Genomic DNA, 11,955 nt, shown 5'->3' with positions numbered 1-11,955 from the left:
CAGAAAAATAAAATCTTTTTATAGGTAGCATTTAATTTTCATTCAAGTTATTGAAAAACAGATGTTAAATTTTTCGTCAAATAAATTTAAAAAAAGGACGTGCGTATTATACGTTGTTATTTATTTTTATTGTTACTAGACATATAAATTAAGCTTAAAAAAATCCTAATTTAATTTTGCAGGTTACTCAACTGGTAACTTGTTAAATTAAAGAATAAGGTTATATTTCATTCAATTATTCAATGAATGATAGTGAAGTGTTGTTTTGAAAGAATCAAGTACATATTGTGCAAGATATTATTAAAATTTTAATGTTATTTAAATTTAACAGATTTCTTGGGAATCACGATTTACTTAAGAAAGGTTTTTAGAGGGTACATGTTTTTTGGGGGAGATTTTTTAGGGAAAATATTAACTAAAGAAAAGTATAAAAAACTAAAAGTATTTTATAAAAAGTATACGAGAATAAAGCAAAAAAAAATAACGTAAATAAAAGTTAAGAAATCTAAATTTCAGGAAAGAAAAGATAAGGTAGAAGTAAAAATTAAAATTTGTTTAATTACAAATTATTTACACATATTATGTATGAAAGATATCTCACACAGGTTGTATAATAAAACCATTTATAGTTTTTAATCGACATTTAGCCTTATTTAGGGGAATTTGAATTTGGTAATAGGGGAAACAATCTGTAGAAGTAGGTATCACTAGTTAGTTCGCTTGTCAGTGTCAGATGTCGATATCTGACACAAATCACAATCCGCTGGCCACTAGTAGCGCTGGATATTTGTTTTGGGTTATGAATTCATAGTAAATTTTAAAATTTGTGACTTGTAACTTGTCTTAAAACTTATTATTTGTTTCAATAAATCATAATGCCGCCACCAGATTTATTATCAAGTCAAGGTTTGCGTCTAGACGGTCGGAGACCTAACGAATTACGTAGAATAAGATGTAAACTAGGAGTTTTTACTCAGCCTGATGGAAGTGCATATTTAGAACAGGGAAATACGAAGGTTTTAGCTGCTGTTTATGGTCCTCATCAGGTATATATATTTGTATAAGTATTATATTGAAGAGAATATTGAAGAAAAGGATAATTTATTGTCAACTTAGAAGTTATGCCTCTTGTGCTTGAAATTACACTGGCCAAACTGGAACACAGCAATAATATGTAGTGCTGTTTAGTGGAAGATTAAATAATGTGGCCCAATCATAAATATATTTTCTTTATAAAGATATTAATCTTCTTACGTATAAGATCATAGGTCATCATTAAATAATGGGTACTAAGGTATTGACGCCACCGCAGCATATATATCAAATAAAAAACCTAACCTAATCTATTGTACATTGGTGCAATAGCAGAATGTTTTCTTTTTGCTGCAGTGGTGTTAATATCTAAGTACCAAATAATGCTTACCAGATCAATTTAATAATATAAATATATAATAAACTGAGATTAATAATATAGTTAAAATTTAATAAAAATAAATAAAGTAAGAAAAAATAGAATTATGTATATTAATTATAAAATTATTATAAAAGAAATAAATTATAGTATGCCATATTTAATATTTGACTAATTACAAAAAAACCACTAAAAGTAGGTAATACTTTGTTAATAAAGAATGTAATTTTATTCCAGGCTGCAAAATCCAAGAGTTCTGTAGAAGGAGTTGTTGTCAATTGCCAGTACAGTATGGCAACATTTTCAACTGGTAAGGGGTATTAACAATCTTAAGTAGTATCTAATTATAAAAGGATATTATTATGATGTCTGCAGTCTGCAGTCATCCAGGGCTAGTAAAATAAACTAACCTGTGCGGAAAATATTATACTGTAAAATCATATTCTCTCACTGTCATGTCCTGTCAGAATGGGACAGTAAAATTTACATGACATGAAAGGGCTCAGGTGCAGGACCAACTGCTTTATAAGGTATAAAAGTGTAAATATTTTACATTAGTACTAGTTTCAAAAAGGTTAATTTTAAAATTGATTTACAAAATATTTGTTTGCAGGTGAAAGAAAAAATAGACCACGAGGTGATCGCAAGTCACAGGAAATGTCACTTCATCTAAGGCAAGCATTAACAGCTGCCATCAAGACAGAACTGTATCCTCGTTCTCAGATCGACATTTACATAGAAGTTTTACAGGTTTTTTAGCTAATACATTACATTAACATATAACTTTGCTTAAAAATAAAATAATGTAACTGTGTATTTCTAAAATAAATAAATAAATATTGGACAACATCACATACATTACTCTGATCCCAATGTAAGTAGCTAAAGCACTTGTGTTATGGAAATCAGAAGTAACGACGGTACCACATACACCCAGACCCAAGACAACATAGAACTAATGAAATTTTTCTACGTCGTCTCGGCCGGGAATCGAACCCGGGACCCATGAAAACCGGTGTACACACCACTCGACCACGGAGTCGTCTAATTGTTTTTTGCTTTAAATAGTTTTAGTTTCTTAAAGTTTAATGTAAATGTAAGACATGGCGTTTCTCTCACAGGCAGACGGCGGTGCGTACTGCGCGAGCGTGAATGCGGCGACGCTGGCGCTTGTGGACGCAGGCGTGCCGCTGCGCGCTTACGCTTGTGCGTGCAGCGCGTCCATGGCGTGGCGCGGGGCTCAGCCCGAGCCGTTGTTGGACGTGGGCCACGTGGAGGAGGCGGCGGGTGGCGTCGTGCTTACCGTGGCCAGCCTGCCCAGTACCGGTGCGTCGCGATGACCTTATGTCCACAGATATAGATGTCGATGGATGTTGTTTCTCTCGTTATTTACACTTAATTAACATTTTTGTTTTCAGGAAGTATTGCTCTATTGGAATTGTCCCACAGACTACACAGTGATTATTTCGAAATGGTCTTAAGTAGAGCAATGCAAGGCTGTAAAGATATAGAGGTAAGTTTAAAAAAAAATAGTGATTATTACTTGAATATGAAGCAAGAATCATAAAATATATTATTTTGTATAGTAGTTATCTTAAGTGAATATTTGCTAAATTTTATTTCTATATTATGTATTACTACCAGTTCTTGATTTATTTAATATGTTCTTGTTCAATAACACTATTCCACTGAATTACTTATTTATTCATGCCATAATAAATAAGAATCGGCTTTATGTATTGCATTACCCGACAAAATAATATATTATCATCGTATTGTTTACCCTTAAATCGTCACACTTGGACTAGTGTCCAGACTAGCCTCCAGCGCTAGCAACGTATTAATGTAGCTTGTGATAATGTTACAAAGCATTATATTATAATATATTGACGAATTAAACAAAATATACATAATTTCAATAAAACATTTTACAATACTTACTAATTAAAATAACGTAAGCCGTTGTATTCTCGATGAAAATGATTACTTAATATTCTGGAGAGCTGAGATGGCCCAGTATACGCGTGCATCTTAACCGATGATTTCGGGTTCAAACCCAGGCAGGCACCACTGAATTTTCATGTGCTTAATTCATCTCGTGCTCGGCGGTGAAGGAAAACATCGTGCAGGTATGCAGGAAAATTGCAATTGTCTAATTTCAACGAAATTCTGCCACTTGTGTATTTCGCCAACCCGCATTGGAGCAGTGTGGTGGAATATGCTCCAAACCTTCTCCTCAAAGGGAGAGGAGGCCTTTAGCCCAGCAGTGGGAAAATTTAGACTGCTAATGCTAAAAAAAAAATTCTGGAAATAGACAAAAGATAATAATGTTTAGTTGAAAAGTATCATAAAACGACGATATGAATTATTATTAGTTTATGTATGGTTCCGGATATTATATTAATTTTTTTACAATCGCAAGTAGGGCTAAATATATAAAAACTTAGTAAACAAAGTCAAAACACTTTCTAGTTTTTAAGCGATATGAGTATAAAGCAATTTTTTTTTTAATCCGTCATATTACTATGTTGGCTATTGAAGGGTAATGTATAACGTATTATAATTATTTATTATATACCCTAAGATTTAGAAATGCTAGAATGCTTGAATAAACGTAAATTCAATATTCTAAATAAAATAATTTATTTCACAGATTGTTCTAGATAAGGCAGTGAGAGAACATTTAGCAGAAGGGTGGACGAAACAAGATGTTGTAACAATATGAAATATACGAATTCTTCATACAACGATTGTTTTATTTAACGGATTCAAACTAAATATGTTTGCTCCAAATAGTATCATACAGAACCACTTGTTTTATTACTTACCATACCATATGTTTTGTCTTGAGATTGCCTTGACCACTTGCTATAACGTGCACGTTAATTTTTACAGTATAAAATTGATGATTCCAACTATGATAAACACTGTCAAGCTACTAGGAAAATCCGACAAGAGCGGCGTAGGCGCAGAGCAAACAGTTAGAAATGTACACACTGTCATTTTCCTATGTCTGGCTGCTAAACGAACTTGGCAAAAAAATCCAAAATTATTTTAATGACCCGATTCGGGATATTAAGCCGCGATCTAATTTGCAGCTTTGAGGTAGCCAGTAAACTATTTAGACATTGCCGGATTTACAGGAACAACAGGAATGCAAGTCCCTAATTAATTTGAATTAGTTCGTTACTCAGTTAACATTATGAATAATGTGTAAGTAACTTTTAAAACACTAATAATAGTACAGATAAAATCGTTTATGGCGACATTGTTTAGAACAACATATCGGTTATAATGACCAAAATCCAAGGTCCCGGCTGAATGCTAAATAACTGTCTTATAAAAACTATTGCTTTTTACGACATACCGCATTCAACGACCACATTTGGCTAATATTTTCAAAAAATTATAACCAGCTGATCCGTATTGTAATCAATTTGAATAGGCACAGTGTAATTAATGGTCAATGGCTATTATCGTAAAAGTAAACACGTGACGAGTTTAGGGACAAATTAAAGGTTTAGGGTCTTTTGTAATTCTTAGAAACAACACACGCATTTGTACACAAGACGCACCAAAACACAGTGTTGAGTTAATTGTGAAACTGTCAACATATCGGGAGCTAAAAGAAAGCAGATTAATATCAAAGAAAAGTCGCGTATTATTTCAAAGTTAGAGAGCGATATTAATTTTAATAAACGATTTGATTGAAATAAACGAAATATAATTTAATTTCATACATTAATATATTTTGCCTATTAATACCTATGACCTACACATTAAATAATACCACTTCATTAAAAAATAAGCATCACCGGATGTTACGACTATCGGTTTGTACGACTAAATAGGAGTAGCCCCTTCAAATCCTTCAATGTCGTTATATCATATTTTGAGTAGTATAATTGGACTGTACCTAGGTGGGTACATATTTGTTCATTACACAAAAATATATATATATATATAATTGTTCAGTTGTTGGACTCGTTGGAGTCATATGTATCGCCTTTGGGGAAACCCAGGACAAATCTGGCACTCAATCTAGGCAGATAATCTATAATATCGAGTTATCGTTCGAAAGGAGGTTGAGGTGTATTTCGATTAAAAAGACATAATTAGACTTACATATTTATTAGAGATCTGAACAAAATAAGAAATTAAATTATATGTACAGTCTATGTTAAAACTAACTAAATTAGAGGTAAGTTAATAGGTACACACTGTTTTTATTATGCGTAGCTTATTGTATGGTAAGAAAACTTAACCTTAGAAACTTTATGGCAAAAGAAATGACATGCGACAGCTCATTAGTATAGCGAAAATGCGTATTTTATTTATCCAGCTTAAGATATTATGCGTATGGAGAAGAAAAATAAAATAAATAACTTTTTTAAAACATCGGATGTAAAAAATCAGTCCACCCGTTCCATGTGATTGCACACATTGCAAAAAAAATAAATAATTTTCTTTTTTTTAAATAAATAAAAACAGTACGAAAACTTGTACTTAAAAGCCCAGTTGTAAAATCATAAATATTCCCTCTATAACTGCGATATATAAAATATTATTATTACTTCAACATTCTCGCTTCGAACACGAGTCAATCGCGCAACACAATGGCAGCTCTAACACTTAACACTGGGGCACTTTGTAAAAAACAACAAAACGTTGTCACAGACTAAACACACACAAAAGTGTGAATAAAGTTTCTTAAAACACTGAGTTGCTAAGGCACTCAACTACAATTACCATCTATTCATGTATATATAAAAACTTTACGCGTTAAGCATATGAAAAATAATAACAGAATGTTAACAGGTAATAAAAAAAATTGTAAACTCGTTCACCGATGCATGCGAAACAAATATCTTTCAATTCCAAAGGAGACTTAACCTAAATGTATAATACGAATAAATGTTTTGTCACATGCTATGGCTCTGTTATGATACTAAACGATAGTATGTGATACAAAAATCTAAGCTTTAGTTTTATTGTAAGTTTGGTGCAGGCGTTAGTTGGCCACTACTGCCTCCGGCGCTGTGTTTTGACTAGGCTCCGCCGTTACGTCTGTAAAAATAATATGAGTATAAAATTTTAATTACTTTATGTGCCATTTATTATTCATCAGGAATTATGCTTTAGAATGGTTTTTTTTATAATAGTTTACAAAATGCGTATTTGCTTACCATTATTAGTCTTATTGGGTGAGTTCTGAGTTGAAGTCTTTTGCGACTCACTGGTGCTGCCTTCGGCTTCACCTGTCTCTCCCGCTGAAGATGTGGCCTAAAATTTTGTTGAATTAATATTAAAATAATTTAAACTCACATTGAAAGTATGGAGAATATAATAGATTTAATAATTAAATTATTGTGCTATCATTAGTGTTACTAGGAATTATCGTATGTTGGGTAAATAATTACATATCATTAAATAGTCATTAAAACCATTGTAGACTCACCCTTGTTCTATTTGGAATTCTAGGTTTTAATCCTTTAGGCTCTTTGGCAGGATCAAAGTGGCAGTCAAATATGTCAATTAGCTCCTTGATGTCTTCCTCTTTCGCTGATACCGTTAACGCCTCCAACTGCTTCTCAAGACCTAGTTCAAAGATATTATTATTAAAAAATAGTTTCTGCTTAATAAAACAAGAAGTTTGTTTGCATAATTCAAACATTAAACTATTAGTGTGCTTTTGACCAAAGTCTCATGTAGCTCAGTAAAGTTTGTAGACAACTTGCATTCTTAATTTTTCATATTATAAATATATAATTGCTAACCATCACTGGCAGTGGACTTTCTTGCTTACTTTACTGACTTTATATTTAATATAATAAAAATAAATAGCAACACTATTTATAAGTGTTTATTGACATAAATTTTATCAAACTTGTAATTTAAAAATCAATTCTTCAGAACTCTTAAATTATTTAAGAGTTTTTTAGAATTCATTTAGCAACAAATTACATCAAAACTTGATAGTTTACGTAGGGGTGTCGGGACCTAAATGCTAGAAAGTTATATACAAACCTTCCAACTTCTGTTCTTGCCAGGCATCCTTGAGCTGATCGTAGAGCAGGCCCGCGTCGGCCAGCAGACGGCGCAGCTGCGTGACGCGCTTGCGCTCCGGCCGCGCCAACCGCAGAAGTGGCGCGAACACCGGCCGGAATGTGTTCTGTCTGTAAAATGTAATTACTAATTATAATGTCCTTATGTTGGGAAATGTATGACTGATTTAGAGATAGTTTAGTTATTGTTGTTTGGTCCTGTTTAAATTCGAGAGGTATTAAAAGAAACCTAAGGGTATAAAAAGATTATCCTCTTTTGCAATAAATAAAACTAACTGATTACATATTGTGATATAAGAAAAAAAAAAATTATTGTAACTACTGCACACTTCAAATATACCTTTGGAAATTATTGCTATTATCAAAATATAAGCAATGGTCAAAAATCCCTTGAAAATTTAAATTATGTGTACCTAGTTTTCTCGTAGAGAAAATAAACTAAATAAAAATCAAACATTTACAAAATATACTCATTTGGTAAATAGAAAGTAACATATAATAAAGTATATTTTGTAAAGTAAGTATTATTAATAGATGTAGCATACAAAGATTTTAGAAAGTATTCATACCTTTCTAGTAATTTCTTAAAGTTGGCAAGTGCTTCCAATTCAGTATGAACCGGTCGTGCCCAGACTCTAGCAGTCTCCACCATGTCTTTACTTGCCGTTGTGCCTTCTCCTCCAGCTCCCACTTCTTGTTGCTCTCCTGAATTTTAGCATTATGATAGAGTAAACTTAAATTATTCAATTTCGTGTTCAAGCCGCAAAGTTATTGAACTCTTTATAAGCATACAGATGCTAATATTGGCATTTACTTGTTTAATACTGCTCAAGGAGAATAAATGTACATATACATTGCAACAGCTTGTAGTGTGCTGTCCCTATATGTTAAGTATTTATAACAGTTATTTTTCAATTAGATTGATTAATTTAAAAAATATATATATTTTCTAAAAAACTAAAAATGATTACCAAATCTGTTACCATATCTAATTCAATTAAAAATTTGGACAGTCCATCTATCTAACATTAGATTACTTAAATGATTATGTAAATGTGTGGTAAATAAACAAACCTTGTGCCAGATGCTCAACAATCCTATATGCCGCTGTAGCACGATCCAGTGCACTATCCACTGAAAGTGTATCTGCGTCAAGTAGGACTCTTGCAAGAACTCTTAAAGATACAGATTTAACTGTGGACTTGCACTTGTCAGCAGCAAGAGCATAACTGTCTGCGAAACCAGCCACTATTGTCTTGAAACGGTCCAACAACTTATAACTGAAAAATGATAAACAAATTGTTACATTCTCCATGAAATAAAACATAATATAAGTCTAAATTGAGATAAATATTTATTTCTACAAATAGAGGCTTAGTCTTAAACATTGTTTAGTAGTTATTTATTGATTTAACATTCAATAGTACAGCATTGTTTTACAATTCACATACAAATATTTTTTGGTAAAGCCAATAGTTACTAGGAGGTTCATTTTATATTATAAACAAAATAACATTCAATATAATTGATACAATTTCATTCATTACCCATTAGGTTTTTACTTTAAATATAGATAAGTAACTAGTATAATAATATATTTGTTGTAATAATAACAATATCATACACAATAATACCATTGTGCAAAGTGTAAAAAATATAAAGTTATTTACCGAGTAAGAGCTTCTAGCAACATTGTAGGACTAAGGCGGCGTGGCTCATGGTAGATGAGAATAACACTGCCATCACCTTTTTCTTTTTCTAACCAGTCTAAGAAATCCGTAAGCGCAGATATTTCCGATTTTGTTTTTAATATCTGAAATATTAAATATGAAAACCTCCTTTTTTTTTAAACTTGACACAAAATTAAGTTGTCTAATAGATAATATTAGAACAAAATTTAATATTAAGTGATACAAAATATTATCCTTATTTTCAATTAATACAGCTATGATAGTACCAAATGTAATTTTTGTTTAAGGAGAAAAATTATGAATATTATCATTAAGTACATACTTTATGTGTATTAGTATCTTTCAGCATGCGGTATCGACCCACAGTGACTACTCGAACATTGTGACGTCTTCTAGCACCTGGATTCAGATCTCCATAAGGCATAATGTATTGCGAATATGTCTGCTTTGGAGTAAAAGCAGCAATTTGACATATCTGTTGACAAAATAATTACTTTACATTTATCAATGAAGCAACAATCAACACCAGAAGGAAATACTTAATTTATTATATTTATAAAAATGAGTTTATGACTCTTCTCTCATATCTCAATCTCATAATCATAAAAAATAACTAAATTTTATGGTAATTTTGGACATTATTTTTGTAAAAAAATAAATTTTGCATTCAATTATTATATAAAATATGGTTTATGTATAATATGCTTAATTTCTTCTATAAAGAAGTTGTTAATTATATTATCTAATATTTCTTATCAATTTATAAACAAGCTATATTAAGCATCAATCAAATTTAATTTAATGTTATCTATGGAAACATTCAAAACATGTTTATATTGATTATAAATTACTTTGTTCATTAGTTTAACTATGAAAAAATAATTTACATTAATTTAGGATTTGAATTGGTCCCAATCACAATAGCATATCATCATCACACAGGATCTACAGCTAGTAAAGCATGCATAGGCAGCCTTATCACTACAAAGATCTCTTCTTGGTAAACTTTGAGACAGAAATTGAACTATAAATTTAAATACATCCAATAGTTAAAATAATTAACCCTTTTTTTAAGTAAAATATTGATATTGATCTTTAGAAATAGCATATGTTTAATTAGAAATAAAAACAATAACTACCTCATCTATCAGTCTTCTTCCAGTGGTATCCATATCCCATCCTACAAGAGCATACTTGCCTGGTGGCAAGCCTGCAGGTTTTTCTGCCAAGGCAGGTACAACCTCTGCAGGAGCTTCCACTCCACTACCATTCACCTTTGCTTCTGACACCATTGCCATGTACTCTGTGGACTGCTACTGTAAAGTTTGTATAAATAAATACATTGATTTTTATATATATCATTTTGAGAAAAAAAAAATGAGGGTAGTATTAAGTTTTTATAAATATTACAAAATTCTCATAAAATATTTTTTTTGTAAATATACTGAGATAAATAGACTGGAATATTATTTTGCTATATATCTAGTTACTTTAAGAGTAAACATTAATTGGAAAATAGAAATGTTTAATTTTTTCCCTAATATCCCCACTCACTTGTTTTTGATTATTTTTAACAAATTATGAATTTATGCTCGTAGAAGCTTTTAGTAAAGTTTTGTAATAAAACATATTTTATTAGAACACATTTACTGTATACTAACTTTCCTTTTTAAATGCAACATTACACACTATTTACTCAAATTTTCTCAAATTATAAAAAATATTACAACCTTAAAATGATGTCACGCCGCTAAAAAAATACAGGCGCCCAAAAATAAATCGATTGAAGGTTCTGCAAATATGTCTAAAGATTTTCAATACGGTTATTTAAGAGAAACAAGTTGCAGTTTATTTTACAGGTATAAGTTTTTTAAAAAACACATAACATTTTTACCAAGGAAAACCCATGGAAAAATAAAAATGAGGACACGTGGCGATCTTTTCTTTAGACATTTTGCCCCACCCTTGTATGTCAAAATAACGCAAAATTAACTCACTATTTAAATATGATGTTCCTTGTTGAATGTTGTTCAATTATTCTTTAATTATAAGAAATTTCAAGAAAGTTTACAATGCCTGCAAAATAAAGTAATTTAGGTAGAAAATATCAGAAATCTTGGCACGTGTGCGGCAATCGGAAAAACGCAATAGTGTTTGAAAAGTTTACATAATTTATCCAAAAATCGGTAACTTTTTAAAAATCGAAAATTTCTTAAGAATAAAGAAATATTTTCTGTTTTTATTTATTTATAATGAATAGCTTAAAATATGTTTTCTTAATGTTGAATGTTTTACCAAGTTTAATTTTAAAAATAAATGTTTGCTCGCCATTATATTGTATATTAACTATTTCGTTAAAGTATTTTTCTAAGATTTAAATTTATTTCAATGAGTTTTCTGTTTTTTTATATGATAATAAATTATCCAAGTTATTTGTATTATTGCATACTAGCTCGTCCTGGGTACAATAAAGGACTATATACAACTTTTAGATTGAAGAATAAAAAAAAAGCCAACGGCTTTTGGCTATGAAAGTTCTCAACTAAAATGTTCATTATCATATATAAAAACTTACCTCTTAAATCATTCTACTTATTGATTTAAATCATATTCAAATTCGTTGCGTATTTTAAAAGATCTAAGGTACTGTCGGCGAGAACGGGAAGTGAGTTTGGTTTACACCATGCAGAGATTATATATATTGTAACTTTTATTGAGCTACTTTCCATAAATATTTATATTAAAATAAAAAAGATTTTATTTTGAATTTGTTTCCTGCATAAGAAAC

General features: G+C 30.8%; 2 protein-coding genes across 5 annotated transcripts; one reads left to right on the top strand and one right to left on the bottom strand.

Annotated features, from left to right (window-relative positions):
• The first annotated feature begins 747 nt into the window (after window positions 1-747).
• LOC125072728 (exosome complex component RRP41) lies at window positions 748-4,157 on the top strand. Its single transcript, XM_047683408.1, has 6 exons — window positions 748-1,046; window positions 1,649-1,721; window positions 2,025-2,161; window positions 2,533-2,737; window positions 2,830-2,924; window positions 4,065-4,157. Exons 1-6 carry the CDS (start codon window positions 876-878, stop codon window positions 4,134-4,136), a joined length of 753 nt encoding a protein of 250 aa, XP_047539364.1. The 5' UTR covers window positions 748-875; the 3' UTR covers window positions 4,137-4,157.
• A 1,373-nt stretch (window positions 4,158-5,530) lies between these two features.
• Window positions 5,531-11,321, bottom strand: LOC125072625 (maternal protein exuperantia). 4 transcript variants are annotated; one of them, XM_047683261.1, is made up of 10 exons: window positions 11,165-11,321; window positions 10,307-10,483; window positions 9,490-9,642; window positions 9,147-9,289; window positions 8,551-8,756; window positions 8,046-8,181; window positions 7,439-7,587; window positions 6,870-7,009; window positions 6,598-6,694; window positions 5,531-6,478 (listed from the first exon to the last, which is right to left on the bottom strand). In XM_047683261.1, the coding sequence occupies exons 2-10, from the start codon at window positions 10,463-10,465 to the stop codon at window positions 6,423-6,425; spliced, it is 1,239 nt and encodes a 412-aa protein (XP_047539217.1). In that variant the 5' UTR covers window positions 10,466-10,483; window positions 11,165-11,321; the 3' UTR covers window positions 5,531-6,422. The 4 variants fall into 4 exon arrangements, with proteins under 4 accessions (XP_047539217.1, XP_047539218.1, XP_047539220.1 ...); XM_047683262.1 differs by having other exon boundaries at window positions 10,307-10,480; window positions 11,165-11,319; XM_047683264.1 differs by lacking the exon at window positions 11,165-11,321 and adding an exon at window positions 10,898-11,034.
• Between the last annotated feature and the right edge of the window lie 634 nt (window positions 11,322-11,955).

Source organism: Vanessa atalanta, chromosome 22 (assembly GCF_905147765.1).
Source record: "Vanessa atalanta chromosome 22, ilVanAtal1.2, whole genome shotgun sequence".
Lineage (NCBI taxonomy): Eukaryota > Metazoa > Arthropoda > Insecta > Lepidoptera > Nymphalidae > Vanessa > Vanessa atalanta.
This window is presented reverse-complemented; position numbering and strand designations above follow the sequence as displayed.

Bases quoted from the DNA above. Each gene is read 5' to 3' on its own strand.
- LOC125072625 (XM_047683261.1), bottom strand. From the start codon at position 10,465: ATGGCAATGGTGTCAGAAGCAAAGGTGAATGGTAGTGGAGTGGAAGCT. The intron at 9,290-9,489 runs GTATGTACTTAA...TTAATATTTCAG, and splicing joins AAGATACTAATACACATAAA to ATATTAAAAACAAAATCGGA. The intron at 8,757-9,146 runs GTAAATAACTTT...ATCATTTTTCAG, and splicing joins TTGCTAGAAGCTCTTACTCG to TTATAAGTTGTTGGACCGTT.
- LOC125072728 (XM_047683408.1), top strand. From the start codon at position 876: ATGCCGCCACCAGATTTATTATCAAGTCAAGGTTTGCGTCTAGACGGT. The intron at 1,047-1,648 runs GTATATATATTT...ATTTTATTCCAG, and splicing joins CTGTTTATGGTCCTCATCAG to GCTGCAAAATCCAAGAGTTC. The intron at 2,738-2,829 runs GTGCGTCGCGAT...TTTTGTTTTCAG, and splicing joins GGCCAGCCTGCCCAGTACCG to GAAGTATTGCTCTATTGGAA.